The sequence below is a fragment of the Acartia tonsa genome, chromosome 4 (genome assembly GCF_053477335.1).
Source record: "Acartia tonsa isolate MP-2025a chromosome 4, ASM5347733v1, whole genome shotgun sequence".
Classification (NCBI taxonomy): Eukaryota; Metazoa; Arthropoda; class Copepoda; order Calanoida; family Acartiidae; genus Acartia; species Acartia tonsa.
Window position 1 is genome coordinate 32191052 of NC_137263.1, and position 19242 is coordinate 32210293.

General features: G+C 32.5%; 2 protein-coding genes across 9 annotated transcripts in view; both read left to right on the top strand.

The window, feature by feature from the left end:
- Cdc27 (cell division cycle protein 27) overlaps positions 1–19242 on the top strand; it is a 147664-nt gene that overhangs the window by 38753 nt on the left and 89669 nt on the right. The window lies entirely within an intron of this gene.
- On the top strand, positions 173–16815 carry LOC145316820 (aldehyde dehydrogenase, mitochondrial-like). The gene is made up of 11 exons (XM_080157564.1): positions 173–249; positions 3026–3176; positions 3986–4061; positions 7657–7775; positions 8279–8392; positions 12941–13023; positions 14019–14106; positions 14522–14631; positions 15263–15409; positions 15703–15837; positions 16333–16815. Exons 1-11 carry the CDS (start codon positions 188–190, stop codon positions 16433–16435), a joined length of 1188 nt encoding a protein of 395 aa, XP_080013690.1. The 5' UTR covers positions 173–187; the 3' UTR covers positions 16436–16815.

Consider the following 19242-nt stretch of genomic DNA (forward strand, 5'->3'; position numbering starts at 1 on the left):
AACCCTACATGATGTCCTACTATGCTGATCTGGAACTCAGGTAAACCCTACATGATGTCCTACTATGCTTTGGAACTCAGGTAAACCCTACATGATGTCCTACTATGCTGATCTGGAACTCAGGTAAACCCTACATGATGTCCTACTATGCTTTGGAACTCAGGTAAACCCTACATGATGTCCTACTATGCTGATCTGGAACTCAGGTAAACCCTACATGATGTCCTACTATGCTGATCTGGAACTCAGGTATTATTACAATGAAAAACCCTACATGATGTCCTACTATGCTGATCTAGAACTCAGGTAGAGTAGTCATTTCAGGGATAAACATGTTCATGAGTAGATTACAATTAAAGTAACAGGATGTGTGTCAGACTGTGTCCTTGTGTTCAGCTAGATATTAGAATTAACCAAGGGATACACGATTATAATTATATAGTAAGTTATGTTAAAAATTGTTCTCTAAGACTGTAATTAAGTTGAGTGTTCAAACGTTTTAACCACCAATTGTAATCTAGAGAAGGGGTAATTTTTGTGTATCATCATTGGGGTTTATAATCATAAAATAGGAAAAAAATATTTGTTTAATAATAAAGTGCTTAATTTATAATGAAAATTATTATTCTTTAAACTGTTGAAAAAATCAATCTTTATTTTCTAATTTGAATTGAGGGGGAGGGGTGGGTGTTGATAGATTATTCATCCTTTTTAAAGAACTAGCGGTTTCGTCTCTAGCATCTAGAGGCTTTATATTTGTAGGGAGAGGGTTGGTGCATAAGAGCCTATGTGAAGTTTCCCTAAGATAAAGAACTCAATTGTTGTATTGGTACAGAAAAAATGCATATCCTATAATATAAAGTAGTAAGGCGTTTTTGTCTGTAGCGTAGGATCTATCTAACCACATAACCAACATGGTTTTCCTTTACAGAGTAGCTTCTCGTCTATAATACAAAGTAGAACGATATATGTCTGTCTGTCTGTTTGTTTGTAGCAAAGGATCTCGCTAACCGCTGAACCGATCGGGTTCTCCTTTACAGGGTAGCTTCTCATATGTCCCGGGAAGGTTTATAACTATTTTTTTGGGGGGTGGCACACCCCCAACCTCCCCCCACCAAAAAAAAAAAATTGTTTTTCTTTTTAAAACTAAAATTAAAATAGTGGGTTAAACTACCCCCCCCCAAAAAAAAAAAAAAAAAAAAATATTTCCCCTCCCCCTAATTTTTTTTTCTAAATTCTTCTTTTAAATCTAAAATACGAAAAATTGGTTTGATTAAACCTCTTGGGGCAAAGCCCCTAGAGGCTAGAGGCGAAGCCGCTAGTAATGTATATAAAAGAATTAGAATAAGATGTAAATGAGAAGCTACTATTTAGATCATTTCTTACTTTTCAAACTTTCTTTTCCTACTCTGAAATAAAGTTTCATGTTATTTCTAGGGTGTTTAGTCATTTCAGCAATTTTTTAATAGCAAAGCTTTCACATATAAGTCCGATTAGGTCGGGCTTTTTTGGAAAGGATTCAAAAATGCCTCGTTAAGGTTTTAGACTATTTTCCTGTTACCTCATTCGGTTATAAATCAGGGATCTATAGGTATAGAACAATAGCCGATTAATTGATGTGCATCCTCGATAATCATACACAAAATTACCCCTTATTAAGATTTCAAATAAGTGGTTGAAACATTTGGACACTTAATGGTCAACCAATCAAAATTTAATTAAAGTCCTGAAAGTTGTAATGCTAACGAATAAGAAAACGTTAATATAAAAAGTTAGGAACTAATATAATAAACACTTAAAGATTCCTTTCCTCCATGGATGTAAATATTATAAAATAAAGTTCTTTGGAAGCAATTTCAGTGTGAAGAAAGAAACACCTCTTACTGATGTTATTACCCGTTATCTAAATGGAATCTTTCCCAATGGTGCTTTCATAATACAACCAATTTAATCTTTACGAAAACAGCATTTTATGAAGTAACAAGTACAAATTTGATCATAAGAGGACATGTTCCTTAATAAAGTGAATTCGCAGCGGGCTAAAATAACAATAACCCTCCACGCAAATTTATCTAGCTAATTAACGACAAATTTTCCCCTGTCAATAAATCCACGTACCTCCTTTATCCTTTCGTGTGACTTGCCCTAAACATGGAGTAGATGCCTTTCTAATGACTATGTAATTACCTTTTCTAAAGCTTCGTAATATCTCTGAAACAGCTATTTGAAAAAAAACTAAGTTGTATCATTGTAGTAACATTTCGTTGTGTTTGCAAGTAGTAACTTTAGCACAACTTTACTCCAACTTATATCACACAGAAAATGTAAAATGTGGGATCTAAAGGGATAAGACAATGGCCGATAAATGATGATGATAAACAAAATTACCCCCTCTGTAGATTATAATTAGTGATTAAAACATTTTGACACTAAACTTAATAAACCAACCCATCCAAATTCAATTAAAGTCCCGAAAGTTGTTGTGCAAACGAATAGAAATCGTTATTATAAAACTTTGGGGACTAGTATAATAACAGTCCAATGTCCCCACCCTTCCTGCACAACCCACATAAACTAAATACTCATTAACAGTGACAAACTTGGCCGAGATTCTTAGGGATGAGACAATGGACGTGATTTGTTTTCATGAAAAAGTTATTGATTAAAATTACGGATAGAAAAGTTTGGGAACTGTTACCTTAACACAAGAATCTTTATTTCCGTACTACGTTTTTAGGCTAATGAATAGCAGAACGAGTTTATAATATATTTTTACCTTTCATTACGAAAAATGAAAATCATCCTAATTTTATAGTAGCCTTTACATTTAAATTTCAACCACTTATATTTAAAAATACGCTAATGAACAATAAATGGTCGACTGTTAATTTAATGGATGTAGAATATACGTGGGTATTATAACAGGGGAAAGATTGTTTTCAAATTAGGTTGCTTTTTACCCTGCATTTACTTTATCATAGTACATGATAATCCAAGTAATAATAAATCCAATGTTTATTATCAGTATCAAGTGTTACCGTTACTTTGCTGGATGGGCGGACAAGAACCATGGTAAAGTTATTCCTCTGGATGGAAGTTATCACTGCTACACCCGTCATGAACCTGTCGGGGTCTGTGGACAGATTATTCCCTGGAACTTTCCTCTTCTCATGCAGGTATAATAATGGATATAGGGGATATAATTGGATATATTTACCAGGAAAAATTTGTTGTCTATTCAGCCTGCTAATATGTACCTTATTCGTTCTATGGTTCATCCAGTAGGAGGGGAGGGGATGGGGTAAAGTGGGTTGGTGAGGGGTAAAGTCATTTTAACCAGTTGTAATCATCACTTTATCAAAATACATGAAAATCTGGCGCAACATCCAAGTAATAGTATGTCAATTGGTATATAGTTATAATCATTATTCTTAAATATTGGCATGCGCAGGGTTTTGACAGGGGGAGGTAAAAATTTGAGGGGATGGAAAAAAGGGGATGGCAGGAAATTCCAATTACATTTTACTTTACTCTAAGGCATGTTTTAGATGTTGCAAAAATGAAGTAATCCTTTTTTGTTGGGTTAGGTTTAATCTTTGGGTGAAGGTGGAGTTTATTGTTGATTAATGATTGATTTTGCGGTTAAGATGCAGGATAAAAACTCCTTTTTCTTTATTATATCATATTATGTAAATAAAGTTAGGTGTTATTGTCTGTAGCTTTAGATTTCGATAACTACTGAACTGATTGAGTTTTCCATTATATGGAAGCTACTTATAGGTATTGGAATGGTTTTAGGCTAATTCCTACTTTTCTTACTTCTTCAAAAACATAGCTTATAGATACTAGTAGCGCAGCCACTGGTAGTAAATTAAAACGTTCGCATTTTATCATGTTTACTCTTCCCCCAGTTGAATAATCTAACTTTAGTCAAAATCCCCCTGTAATTTTTTACATTTACTACAAATGAAATTTGTTTTGACAGGCCTGGAAGCTTGGACCCGCTCTGGCCACTGGTAACTGTGTGGTCATGAAGCTTGCGGAACAAACACCTTTGTCAGGTAAACTAAGGGAGGGAGATGTCATCAGAGTGTAAAATTTATCTACATCAATTCCTTCCAAAAATAATTATAACCCATTTATACGCCTAATGGTTTAATATTACATTATCTACATTTAAGACTACATATCAGACAACCAACCATTTATTGTATAATATTTGTCAGAAAGCCTTAGCTATGCATGAATATGTATTCTGCATGTTTATTTGTACCTTTCATTAAACTCTTACACCTTACATATTTTTACTCGTTTTTTAAACTTCTCTAGCTTAACGTTCAATTTAAAATTTTCCAACAAGGCTCTGAGTTATGTGCAGTACAAATGTATATGGATATAAACGGATTTTATGATATGGGAAAAATGATCCTAGATTTAGGTTGCTAACATAGACATTATTTATTGGTCAGTTAGTTAATCCAGTATAAGGGGAGGGATAAGGTAAAGGGAGTGGATGAGAGTAATAATAAATCCATTGAAGTAAATAAAGGTGTTATCAAACATGTTTATTAAGTCAAAACTACACAAATACCAAAGTTTTACTGCCCTTAAAAACACAGGGGAGCTACGGGCGAAGATTCTCTTGTATGTATATGTATAATATGAGCATATGTATTATGAAAAGAAATATACAATAACACAATAAAATTACATGCATTGCTTACATTGTAAGTGAATAAGATATTTTTTACATACTTACACACTGTAAAACATTATACACTGGAGTACGTCGATTTTCAATGATTTTTTTGTTATTTTCATTGTACCTCTTACACCTACAGTTTAAACATTCATAGTTGCATCGCCCTTCCCCCCTCCCCCCCCCCCCCTAACCTAGACAAAACCCAAAAAATTAATAATAATAAACAAAAATTCTATACATACAATTCCAATGGGGAGGGGAGGTTTAAAGGGATTTCAAACCCCTAATTTTACCCCCCTCAAACCAAAGCAGGGACGTCATTGATTCTACCTATATTAGGTATATTAATAGTTAGGTAAATTTTAAAAACTATTCCTCTAAAACGTAATTCATAACACAGCATTCCTATTTTTTTCATTTACAAACTAATTTTTTTACAGTATATTAAGAAATGATGCATTTTCTTATATGTTATTATCTCTCTTTGTCTGACTAATTTTTTGTTGACTAGCTAGCTCAACTTTTTATACAATCATTTTCCCTTTTCTACTTTACAGAGTGTTTATATAACTAAAACAAGGATGACAACATCCATAAAAGCGAAGCACTGAAACGGTAGGACAAACGGACATTAACACTTGTATAGTATCTGAACTGAAAAATCGGAACATAAATGTATAAATGTCGAATCAAAATTGTAGGTAAATTTGTTGAAAAACTGCTTAAAAACAGGATAATGTTTATGGACATACTTACATTTTTGGACTTGATTATAGAGTTGCTTCGCTTATAATATTGTTCTTTGTTGTCCCAGGAATCAATATACCAAAAACCAGATCAAACGGATAATTAAAACACTTGAAAATTTGTTGTTAAAAAAGTAGAAAAATCAACATGTTTAAAATGGACGTGCGGACATTCTGGTAATGGTTATAGAGTTGCTACGCTTTCTAAATCGTACCCAACTACTACAGGAATCATCATGCAAAGTTTGAAATCGATAGGACAATTCTAACATGCCTAAATTAACGAATAAAAGCTATCTATCTCGGACGGACGTACGGACGGACGTACGGACGGACGGACCGACCCTAATTATAGAAAAGCTTCGCTTTTAAAAATCCTTACAATAAAGTAAAAGGATCTCTATCTGTGTGTGTGTGTCTGTCTGTCTTTCTGTCTTTGCTTTAGATCTCGCTGAATTGATAAGATTCTTCTTTACAGTGTAGCTTTTCTTAGGTCCTGGGAAGGTTTATAACTATTTTAGGGGAAGGTACCCATGATAAATCGGTCCTAGAAAAAAAAACCTGCCCAACCCCCCAAATATCTACTTTTTTTAAAAACTAAATTTAAATTAAGAGGCCTCTAGGGGCGTAGGTGTTAGTAATAAAATGACAACTATGATAATTTTCCCACTCACCCCCCATCCAAAAAAATATGTTATTCAACAAATAATGTATGGGGGTCGGGGGGTTACACCCATCTCATTTTTGTACAAAGCCCCAAAGGGAAGGTGTAAATAATTAAAAATAATAATATAATTTTTTTTAAAAATTCTGTTGTTTAGATATTTTGTTGGATTATATGAAGATGTGAATATGTTTTTTTTATCGCATCGTATTGTAGACAGCTTTCCGCGGATGTTAAAATGAAAAATTGTTAAAACTAGTTATATTCGCCCGAGGTGCCTAATTCCTGGGTTTGCAGAACTAGTATTAATTTTTTTATTTTAATATTCGTGGAAAATTGTCTGCAATACGATGCTATACATGATTTTTCAGTATGGCTAAGAAGCGGTTCAATTCCATCGGATATGAATCGGTTTTGAAGCCATACTGGAATATGTTTTCTTTCTATTTCTAACACAATCTTTTTGTCGTGTCTTATTCTTTTAATTATTTTTTTGACAAACTATATAAATAACTATATAAAAAAGGGTGGACATTTTTTTAGTAGCGAAGCTACTCTATAATTTGAAATGTCCGTCTGTCCGTATGTCCGTCTATCCGTATGCCTTAGTTTGGGGGAAACAGGTTTAGCAGGTTTTAGGCAATTTTTGTATTTTTCATATTTTTCTTCATATCTTTGGTGTTTATGGTCCAATTTCCAAAAATTTTTCAGTTTTATATATTAAAATAAAATCTCCTGTCATTTAAAGAAAACAACTATGACGGCCAGACTGCCTTTAAGCAGGTTTTAGGCTATTTTTGTATTTTTCACATTTTTATTTATACCTTTGGTGTTTATGGTCCGATTTCCAAAATTATATCAAAATTAAATTTCCTGTCCTTTCAAAAAAATATCAATGGCGTTCAGACTGCCTTTTTGAAGGTTTTTGGCAATTTTTACATTTTTTACATTTTTTCTCATATCTTTGGTGTTTATGGTCCGATTTCAAATTTTTTTAAGTTAAAAATATTAAAATTAAATTTCCCGTTGTTTTGAGCATCCAGTATGTAATTTACTTTGACCGTCAGTATATTAGTCATACTACTGATATATAAGTATTAAAAAATTAAAAACAAATGTTGAAAAGGTTTCGTGATTTTTCCCAAATATACATGTTTTTGACAACTAATCTTTAATTTCTTATACATAATTTTTGTGCTTCGCTACTTATGGATGTTGTCATCCTTGTTTATTGAAAGGTTTGCCTGCCTTTAATACCCCAATCAATAAAAATGGAGAATCATCAGGGACTAATTTGTACCTTCCTGGAAAAATATATCCTATTAAGCTCTTTCATTTCTCATATATTAGGACAAACAAAGTTACTTTAATCAATAGATTTCTTTGATTACAATTTAGGAAATAATTTATTATTTAAAAAGAAATTCAGTAAAACGATTAGATCTAAGAAAACTATTATATTATTTTTTTTATGAAATATCAGAAGAGCAAAAATTTCAATACTAAGCTGTTATTAAAAAAGATAAATAGTTTTTTCTGTTTAGGGTTGTATGTTGCCCAGCTGACAAAGGAGGCAGGATTCCCCGCAGGGGTGGTCAATGTTATACCTGGATTTGGTCCAACTGCTGGAGGTGCTATTGTCCGCCATCCTGGCATTGAAAAGGTAAAGTTATTTTGATAGTTTATCCTAAGAACAGCCTTCAAATTTTTTGGAAGTGTAGTCTATATCTAGTGTTCTCTAATATTTATTATTTTTTAAAATATTATAAGAAAAATTAGGAATGAGGGGTTTCTTAAAGTAATTGCACAATAGCCTAAAACCTTCACTTGACAAATATGAATATTCCCTCGAAATTGTCTAGACTCTAAGGTTAAGATGCAAACTTTAAAAGAATGTAACTTTTTGGATGATAGAAACCCAAAGGGTCGATATTGTACATTATTTTTGAATATACGTGGGGAAATTGCTACTTTAGAAGTTGAATTAGTAATTGTTCCAAAAATCTCTATATTTTGTAAAATTACCTTTGGTACAATATTTTATAAATAATAGGACTGTACAAAATAAGACACTGAATAACCCCCCCCCCCCCTCCCCACCCCTAATCTTATTTTTCATATTTACTTGCCACTTCTGATTTGATGATCCCTGTTTCTATTTTATAGGTAGCATTTACTGGGTCCACCGAGGTTGGCAAGATCATTCAGGCAGAGGCTGCGGCCACCCTCAAGAGGGTCACGCTGGAACTTGGTGGCAAATCGCCCAACATCATTCTTAAGGTAAAAATAGAAGCAACCAGTCATTATGCTAACCTTTTATTTATACCATAAAATCACAGGCATCCAATAGGATAAAACAATGGCCAATAGATTGTTGTGCATCCCTGAGGATGATGCACAAAATTAGTTAAAATGTTTGGACATTAAATTTATTGAACCACCATCCAACCTTAATTCAACAAAGGTCCCAAAAGTTGATAAGCCAACGAATAAGAAAACGTTGTTATAAAACTTTGGAGACTAGTGTAATAAATAGCCCTATGTCCCACTGTAAAAAATCAGCTTCATTTACATCATCCCTAGAGTATTAACTATTTTTAAGCAGTTGTAGTGCATGCACAACAGTGATTATCGGCTTGATAGCAGCTGCTTTTTTCATCTGCGCATTTTCCTTTTCACTTTTAAGAGGAAAGAAGCGTGTTTGTATCTATTTATATCTTTGTATTTATTATGATCTCGTAATATACAGTAAGATTTATAGGTCTGTCATAATAAAGAAAGTCTTGTATTGAAACTTTCCAGGTTTTATGCTATTTTCCTGGGAGTTAGGTCATTCCTTCAAGACAAATACCGCTAAAAAAGTAAATATTTCATTCAATAAAAAAAATTATATATGATATTTCTCAAATGCTGATAGTTTATTTTCAAAATGATTATCTTAAGATGATGTTTGTAATGAAATTGAAGCATAGTAGGTGCGTTACCGACAGACAAACTTGTAATTTAACTTTGCTAGTAGCAAATAATAGAAATATATTGAAAATATTAATTATAACATATCAAGATTTGACATATTTGATACTAACCAATCAATGGCAATATCCCTCGAATTGACAATGAACCATCCATGACTTACCCTCAAGTATGTCCAAAGGGTGGGGGTATAGAGGAGGTAACCCCACCCCCTCCCCAACAAAAAATTTTGTGGTTACAGAGACCCTAAACTATTTGAAATAACATTAATAATATTACTACAAAATAATGTATAGTGGGGGGGGGGGGGGTGTTTTGTCCACTGATCGAATTAAGGTATTAAAATACGTATAATGTCCTTTGTTTCAACTATTAGCTCAAGTTAAAAAAAAACCTTACTGAAAACCTGAGATTAATTATAACAAGGACGTCCACGGGGCGTGTAAATGTGTAACATAGCGCCCAAAAAAGTTACGTGGTGAACTGGGTTCAATTGTCAACATTTTATATACCAAAATGTTGGTTCTGATCCCCTCCCCCCCAAAAAAATTAAGGGGGTAACTTTCGTCGCCATTTCACCTACCAATTGTGATTTTTAAAAGGCTTTGATGTCTTTGTTTGATACTGTTGCTCTTAATTTTAGGATGGGATCTTATAAAAGCATATTAAATATATTGACTATTTGTATCATTTCAAATGTTATTAGGTTCAGTGACCAATGATTTTCGGACTTTTAGTCGATATTTTCACTATTTTTAAAAAACCTAATGTTTTAGATTGTGTCTTGGGCTATAATGGATTTACCATTAAAACAATTACTTATTCCACAATGATTTAGAAATCAGTTATTTGTACAAAAATTAAAGTCTTTCTTTTTCCATCAAAGTGATTGAATTTTTGTCTGCTTTATAGAAAAATTTATTGATTTATTGTTAATTAATGCTGTTATTATGAGAGATTAGGGTTTTGTTTGTGGTGGTTTTAAGCTATTTTTCGCTGCAATATGTCAATTATTAGTTTACGACGACTATATGGCGTTTAAAGCAGTCATGACTGACACATTCTCGACATACAATTATTCAAATGACTGCTCTGATTGTTATTCAATACAGGCATATGTATTTTTTAACCAAAAATATTTAATATTTTCTGCTAGTAATTATACTCTAGTAAACAAAGAAGAATTTTAGAAAAGGGAAATTTATTTCCAATTCGATTAAGATTTTTGTAATATTATTTTATCATACCCTCCACTCTACATCTCTTTCTCTCCCCCTTCACAAAAATGAAGGGATGGTCAAGAATAAATTATCAAATCGATCATAATATTCTTTTTACTTAAACTTGATTTATGCATGTCTGCCTTTTCTTTAAGTCCTCTGAAATTTCTCCATAATCTCTAAATCAACCAATAGTATCACAGCTGAAGAACAACGCAGCCATGTTAATGGTTAAAGTTGTGTACAGAATTTAGTAAGAAAGGTATTAATTTTTCATTTTATAATCTTTTTAAATTAGATTGTACTTCGTACATAGTTATACATTTTACAATTGGTCAATTACAATGTATACTAGCTCATCATTGGTCATTTGTATTGTATGACGTTATTTTTTATTAGACACTATGAGCTGTTTTTCTAAAAAACCTATTTTCTTTGCAATAAATTGAATAAATGATTTGAAATATTTAAATGTTTGTGTTTCTATTCTCTCTAAATATAAAATTACTAATGGATATATTATTACTTGGATCTTACACCACATTTTCATGTTTTCTAGTAAAATAAAACTCGCAGCGGGATAAAATAATCCCTTTAACCCAAACCCTTCCATCCTACTGGATGAACAAATTGACTAATAATTAAGGTTCATATTAGCAAGCTAAATTTTCCCCTGTCAATATATCCACTTATAATCTATATCCAATATGAAATTACTACACCTGAAATGATATGACACTCCCCCATATTGATATTTTTATTAAAGGACAGTTTTCAAACATATTTTTTTCTTTTTTCTTCTAAAGTTTTTTTAAAAGTTTATCTGTGAATATAATTGTACTTGTTATAACTATATAAACAACATTTTCATAGCATAGTGCAATGCAATTCATAATATCCTTTAGTTCTCAAAATTTATCTGAGTAAAAATGGTACTCGTTTTTCCAAAATGTAACAGCCATTTAAAGTTAAAAACAGTAAGGGAGGGAACATTGGACTGTAAATTATACTGGTCCCCATAGTTTTATGAACAAATTCTCACGTTCCCTTATGGCGAAATTCGTAAAAAGGACCAAGGAAATCTTCAGCAAATTCTTTTTAAAAAATTTGGAGAGGATTTTTTTGTTTTTTGGGGGGTTGGGGATGTTCAACACTCCAGGAAAATAGCTTAAAACCATCACAGGACCAGTAGGTATATACCCTGAAGAGTAGAGCCCAATCGGTTCAGCGGTTACTGAGATCTTAAGCTTCAGACGGACAGACAGACACCAACTGGCAGTGCCCATGCCCCATCTATCAATAATTTTGATCACCTGATAGTTTATCATTCATTGTCTTATCCCTGATTACAACAGATAAACTACGTAGATACAGTAACATGCATTGAAATAGATAGCATAGACTAGGTAGAGACGGTCAGTCTTGTAGATGTACAGAAAACATTATTTATAGAATAACCGCTGAGCCCTACCACTTATTTTTTTTGTGGGGATTTCTATTGATATCTGGCCCTATTCATACTAGATGCTATCCCTTCTGTGCCCTAACCTAAAATAATCTTGAAAAAGGCGTTTTTCTTTCAAAAGTTAGTGGTCCATATGTGATATTGGGGAAACCTCCTTGAAATTAAACGTCAAGTACAAGAATAACTTAAAAACTGGCCCATAAGGAAGGGAAGGGGACTAAATATGATATAATACTAATAGGAAAAATTCCTATAGATTTATAAAGAATTTATTCTATAAATCCATTTTATATTAAATATAGATGTTACAATTCATAATAACTTTATTAAACGTTTAATATTATTGGAATAAATAAATTATTTTAGTTATTAAATTTGAATATCATATTATTAAAACAAGTATTACAAATTTATAGAAGCGAATCTTATCTAATAAGACAAAGGAAAATTTATCGTAAATTGCTTAACAATTCGAATTCCTAAAAAACGTACTTACATTTTCCAACATAATTAAAAAGGCTGCACCTTATAATCCACATAAAAAAGTAATTGGAAAATTTTATAATAAATGTACACACACCTAACTGTAGAAAAGCTTCGCTTTTAACAAAATAAACAAAGATTAAATAAAGAAAAAAATCAATAGAAATTGAGAGAAGAAAACCTCTTGTTAATTATTGAATTATTTTTAAAAAAAGGATTTTAAAATATAATCATTGATGTAGAATCTTTTTATAGTTTAAATCAAGAATGATTTTAAACAAAGTAATTAGAATAGGGGACAAATTTGCCATCAAGGAGTTTATTTGTTAAATTAGTTATTTTTGTCTTATTAACTGCTGGGATCTTAAAGGACAATGAGTGGAAGAACACCTACAATTATGAAAAACAAAATTATCCCTTCTTTAAAGATTAAAACTATTAGTGTAAGTACCAAGTACCAAGCGCTTCAGGAATATTATAAATTACGGATAGATCGTTCTAGGAATATTCTTGCCAAAATTCAAATTAATCGGACTATTCTACCGTATCCTAAACAAGAGTCAAATTAGCTAATAAACAACCTTCTGAATTCTTTAATGATTATAGAGTTAATATGCTTCTAAGATTATACCTTGTTGTCTTAGGAATCCTTATGTATAATGTTATACTTTAAGATTTGATGTTCAGGATGCTGACATAGACAAAGCAGTGGAGATGGCACATTTTGGTCTTTTCTTCAACATGGGGCAGTGTTGTTGTGCTGGGTCCAGGTATGAATATTTAACATGGAACAGTGTTGTTGTGCTGGGTCCAGGTATGAATATTTAACATGGGGCAGTGTTGTTGTGCTGGGTCCAGGTATGAATATTTAACATGGGGCAGTGTTGTTGTGCTGGGTCCAGGTATGAATATTTAACATGGGGCAGTGTTGTTGTGCTGGGTCCAGGTATAAATGTTTAACATGAGACAGTTTTGTTGTGCTGGGTCCAGGTACGAATATTTAACTTGGGGCAGTGCTGTTGTGCTGGGTCCAGGTATGAATATTTAACATGGGGCAGTGCTGTTGTGCTGGGTCCAGGTATGAATATTTAACATGGGGCAGTGTTGTTGTGCTGGGTCCAGGTACGAATATTTAACATGGCAGTGTTGTTGTGCGGAGTCCAGGTATGAATATTTAACATGGAACAGTGTTGTTGTGCTGGGTCCAGGTACGAATATTTAACATGGCAGTGTTGTTGTGCTGGGTCCAGGTACGAATATTTAACATGGCAGTGTTGTTGTGCGGAGTCCAGGTATGAATATTTAACATGGGGCAGTGTTGTTGTGCTTGGTCAAGGTACGAATATTTAACATAGTGTTGTTGTGCTGGGTCAAGGTATGCGTTTTGATTGGTTTTAGCAGTGATATTTATGGATACATCCTCTGAAGATAATTTAATCCCCCTTTCAACTTATAAGTGCAGGAGTTTTGTCTTTGATGGATGTGAATTTAAGGGATTTAGTTAAACCCACAATTTTATTCCTTTTTATAGAGACTAGAATATAATTGGAAAGTCACAGGACAGAAAGTTACCTTTACCTACCTCCCTGCCTCGAAAAAAATCTTCACTTTTATTCAAGTAGGTACAAAGATTGTGATGGGATTGGTGACCTGTCCCCTCATAAACTGCATAAAATCGGCCAATACTGAGCTTCCCTAATTTTTGTAGACCTATCAGCCAATGACAATTAAATTGTAAGGAAATTTGTATAATGAATTATTTCAGAGTGATGGTTGATGAGTCTATTTATGATGAATTTGTTGAGAAATCAGTTGAGAGAGCAAAGAAGAGGGTTGTTGGAGATCCATTCAAGGTCAGAAATAAACCATTAGTTGTTTAGTTGTGACTTTTCTAGTTTATTACCTAACATGTTGTTCAAAAACATATATACTTTTAAAATTACAAAATATATTTGATAAAGCTTTAGATTACTCACTCTGTACATATGTGTGTATGTATGCAACTTCTTGCTTGTATTGTTTAACTAAATCTCACAAAAAATCCATTTATTACAAAAACTTTGGTTGCTCCCAATTTCCGATTTAGACTTTATCGCTTTATATTAAACTTGCAGCTATGACCCTAAAGCCCTATATTTTTGTGAATGAAGGGTATTTTTGCTGAAAGGGTGAAGTTACCCTCCTGTAAATAGTTGTAAACCTTCCTGGACCTTTTAGTAGCTTCGTTGTAAAAGAGAACCATATCAGTCCAGCTGTTTATGTTTTTAGGGCAACACAGAGCAGGGCCCCCAAATTGATGAAGAGCAAATGCAGAAAATTCTTGGATATGTTGGCTCTGGCAAGGCACAGGGTGCACAACTTCTTACTGGAGGAAACAGGTTAGAAAATTCTTGGATATTTTGGCTCTGGTAAGGCATAGGGTGTCCAACTTTTTCCTGGAGGAAATAGGTTAGAAAATCCTTGGATTTGATGGATCTAGCAAGACACAAGATGTCCAACTTCTTACTGGTGGAGACAGGTCAGAAAATTCTTGTATATATTGGCTCAAGCAAGTCAAAGGATGTCCAGCTTCTTACTGGAGGAAACAGATTAGAAAATTTTTGTATTTGTTGGCTCTGGCAAGGCACAGGGTGTCCAACTTCTAATTGAGGAAACATGTTAGAAAAGTCTTGGATATTTTAGCTCTGGTAAGGTAGAGGGTGTCCAACTTCTTCCTGGAGGAAACAGGTTAGAATATTATGGGAAATGTTGGCTCTAGCAAGATACAAGGTGTCCATCTTATAATTAGAGGAAATAGTTTAGAAAATCTGGAATATATTTTTGGAAATGATGTCTCTGATGACAAGGCACAAGGTGTCCAACTTTTTCATACATTAAAAAGTTAAAATTCTTAGAAGCTTTAGTTAATAATTGACTTTAGATTTAATAACCCAATAGGCACTAAGTGCATCTAATATAATGATTGCCATTTGTATAAATAATTGTAGTACATTTCTTATTATTTTTTAGACACGGAGACACTGGATACTTTGTTGAGCCAACCATCTTTTCTGACGTGACAGATGACATGAAGATCTGCCAAGAGGAGATATTTGGTCCTGTTCTCTCCATTCAGAAGTTCTCCACTGTAGATGAGGCTATAGATAGAGCTAACAAGTAATGTTTCCCTTTTTCATTAAGCTTTGGTATTCCTATCCACAAATATACCTACATATTTGCGAGATTTGTAAACTTAAAGCTGTGGTGTCCTGTGTAGATTCAATATTTAATTTTTAATATTTTGCCATTAATAAAGCAAGAAGCGGATAGATTTTTAAAAGATTAGAACAATAAAGGAAGGAGTAATCGGTTTTTTTAATCCCCCTAAGTTATTATAGAGGTATATGAATAATGGGTTTTTGTTTTTCACTCGTTAAAGAGATGAATTTTATCCTTCCTGTATTTTCTAGGAACAGCTATGGGTTAGCCGCCGCTGTACAGACCCGTGATATTGGCCAGGCCATTGCTGTGAGTAATGCTCTGAGAGCTGGCACTGTCTGGATCAATACTTACAATGTTCTTGGAAACCAGGCTCCATTCGGAGGGTAAGTCAATTATCTTGAGGATAATAAAACCTGTTTTATAAGCGTTTCATTTGTTTCATAGTAGGTTGATAGCATACAAAATTTAACAATAGAAAATTGGCTGTAGATACTGATTTAGCCAGCATGCAGCAACGATTTTAGTTCGTTTTAAACCCCCTGTGCCCTGTTCTATGATAAATTACAAAAAGAAAATAACTCCCTTTCTCAAAAAAATATTTCAACTGTAATCAGAATTGTGACATAGAAACAAATGTATTAACTTCCATTATCAATTAAGTTAAGTTTTTCATAACATTAAACTGTTAATAATCACACAACCTCCTAATAAAATCAAAAACAAAAACAAATTCTACCGAGAGGGAAGGGAGTATGATCATTATTTAGATAAATATATCATTTTCAATCTATATTAGTTACAAGATGTCTGTTATTGGTCTAGGGGGAGGGGAGTATTGTCATAATTAAGATAAATATATAATTTTCAATATATTTTAGTTACAAGATGTCTGGTATTGGTCGAGAGGGTGGCGAGTATGGTTTGGAGAACTATACAGAAGTCAAAACAGTCATCACTGCTATTCCACAGAAGAACAGCTAATTTATTTGTTAAAACCTAAATATTTTGTGAACATATTTTTATCCTTTTTAAGTTGGTTTCTTAATTGATGGATTTATGCTAGTTTCTACTCTTAAAAACACATCTTACATGGAAATTGTCTTTAGAAACGTAAATAAAATTGGTTTCTCATTTATTCTTATCTCGAGCCCTCCTTCAAAACGTAAGAAAACAATCCTAAATCTTTATATGCATGTCTTTGGTCAATTTTTAACAGACCAAACAATAAATATTTATATTTCGAAAAAGAATCAAAAAAATATGTAAAAAGAATTTTGTATATTGATTAACCCTATTGTTATGTATTTATTTATTATTATTTTGAAATATTTTAATGATAAAATATATAAAAATTATTTTAATCATGGTCTAATTTAAAAAATTATTTAATTTTGTGTTAGATAGAATGTATGAAAAGCAAGAATAACAACAATCAAAGAAAGCAAACCTTATTTTTATTATGAAATAGAAATTAGACATTTCTCTATTAAATTTCAAGGAATGGGGGAAGGGGGAGAGGACAATGTACTACCTTTAAAAAAAAGTATTAGTAGTTGATTTTTTGAAGAAGGAATATTTTTCCAGAGGTGAATTTTCTTGAAAGATATTTTTTACAAACACACAGACAACGGACATTATACCCAACTAATAGACCACTGAACAAGATACGCTATAGAGCAGCTTTACTTATAATAAAATAAAGAATCAATAGTAATTTACAACCAAATTTAATTCAATTCAAGAATTAAGCTAGATTTAGAAGAAAAAGACGTTAGAGTCATCAGCAAATATAAGAACAAGAATAAAAATATAATTTTTTTATTTTCTGATCAGGAAACTTCAATGACATTAAGGGTTAACACCTAAAAGTCAATCAGTCCTTTGATTACAGTAGCTTTTTCTAAAAGTCATAAGCGTGCATTCTTTTTATTTCCATCTGTTTATAGACCAAGGCATTTCCCCCCTACTCATATTATGCTAATAGATATAGAATATATCCAGACAAGAAATAACACTTCTTCGATTGCAAGCCGGCACTTAACTCTAATGCGCTGCGAGTCTTACTCTAATACTAAATTGTCTAATGCCACACAGAAACTAAAAATTTGATATTGAATATTGATATTTGTATTACTTATTCCAGGCCAGTAATCACAGGTGTCCCACCATTACCGAGTAAAAATTAACACCGTATTTTCAAATTGCCGTGAAAATAAGAAAGCAAATGATTATATTGTCAAAGTGGTATTAGATAAAAAACGCAAGTGTAAAAATAATTCATTAGATAATTCGTTGGCTTAAAAAGTTTTAATCTGCATAAAGGGTATTTTAAATCATAATTGGGGGTGTACATTAATTAATCGACTTTTTCCTATCCCTTAAGAACCCTGATTAAAATGTTGTTTTTTGGTGAGGACTTGATAGAACATTCGTAATCACACTCAATCAATTATACAAATATATAAAAAGAAAATCAACAAGGATGGTTAGGTCCAATGGCAGCGAAGCTGTCGAAAAAAATAAGTAAAAATTGCCTAAATAACGATTTCCCCCTTCCACTCTTTTTACCCCATCCCCTCCACTCCTACTGGATAAAAAAACTGACCAATAAACGAGTTTCATTTTAGCAAGCTATATTGACGACAATATTTACCTTGTCATAATATCAACGTATATTCTACATCCATTCGTATAAGTAAAATAACAAGTAAAACTTTACGTTCTAAAATGTCTTTAACAAGAAACGGTGCTTTCTCTTAAAGTGACTATCGAGCATTAAATCTTCCGCACCTTATTTTTTAATAGATTTTTTAACAATGTACTTTAAGGGAAAACACATATTAAGAATGTCCACAATAAGCATAAAAAGTACCTAGTACGAACAGAGATATGTATGTATAGTAGTTTCGCTCCTTAAAATAAGCTTTTGAAGAATTAGAGCCCTTAGTTTCCCTTCGAGTGTGGTTGATTTTAAATTTTAGATTAGAGGATTTTTAAGAATTGGTTGGGTGGGGGGGGGGGGAATTTGGGAATATAGGGGATAAGAAAATGAACGATAATATTGATGTAAATCCCCAGTTACACAAAAACAAAATCAACTCTTCTGTTCATTAAAAATATTGATTGAAAAGTCCAGATTCTAAAGGTATGTAAATCCAAATCCATAAAAGTGTACTTAAAGTTGTGTACTAACATATTATAAAGCCAATGTCCCCTCCCTTCCTCCCTGGATATTGGAACAAAGGTGTAAATAATGAGAAAATGTATTCAAATCTATAAAAAAAATATATTGAATTAAAACTTTGAAACTATGTTTTTGAATAATTTTCGATTTCAATATTTTAAAATATAATTAGAATAATTCTGTGTGAGTTAAGTAAAGCCTTTTTAAAAGCGAGGCTTTTCTATAATTAGGGGACCAGTCCGTCCGTTCATAGGAAGCGGTTTGGGAAGCGTAGCTACTAGCAACTCTATAATCGTTACCAGAATGTCCGTACGTCGATTTAAAGCATGTTGATTTTTAACCTTTTTGACAGCATTTTTTATAAGGTATAATTATACTATTGATCTGATTTTTGGAATTCTGATTCCTATTACAACAAAATACAATGTTATTAGCGAAGCATCTCTATAATTAAGTCTTTGTGACAGATTGACTCACTAACAAATGAGATTTGTAGAGTAGCTTCTCGACAATAATAAAAACCCTCTAAAAGTTTCACAAAGAATAGGGATATAATACTTAGGTAGTTTTTGTTTTGAGTGACACCTGTCAAAATTTGAGCTAT

Coding starts and splice junctions, on each gene's coding strand:
- LOC145316820 (XM_080157564.1), top strand. CDS start 188: ATGCTGATCTGGAACTCAGGTAAACCCTACATGATGTCCTACTATGCT. Junction 250..3,025: donor TATGCTGATCTGGAACTCAG/GTATTATTACAA, acceptor GTTTATTATCAG/TATCAAGTGTTACCGTTACT. Junction 8,393..12,940: donor CGCCCAACATCATTCTTAAG/GTAAAAATAGAA, acceptor TTTGATGTTCAG/GATGCTGACATAGACAAAGC.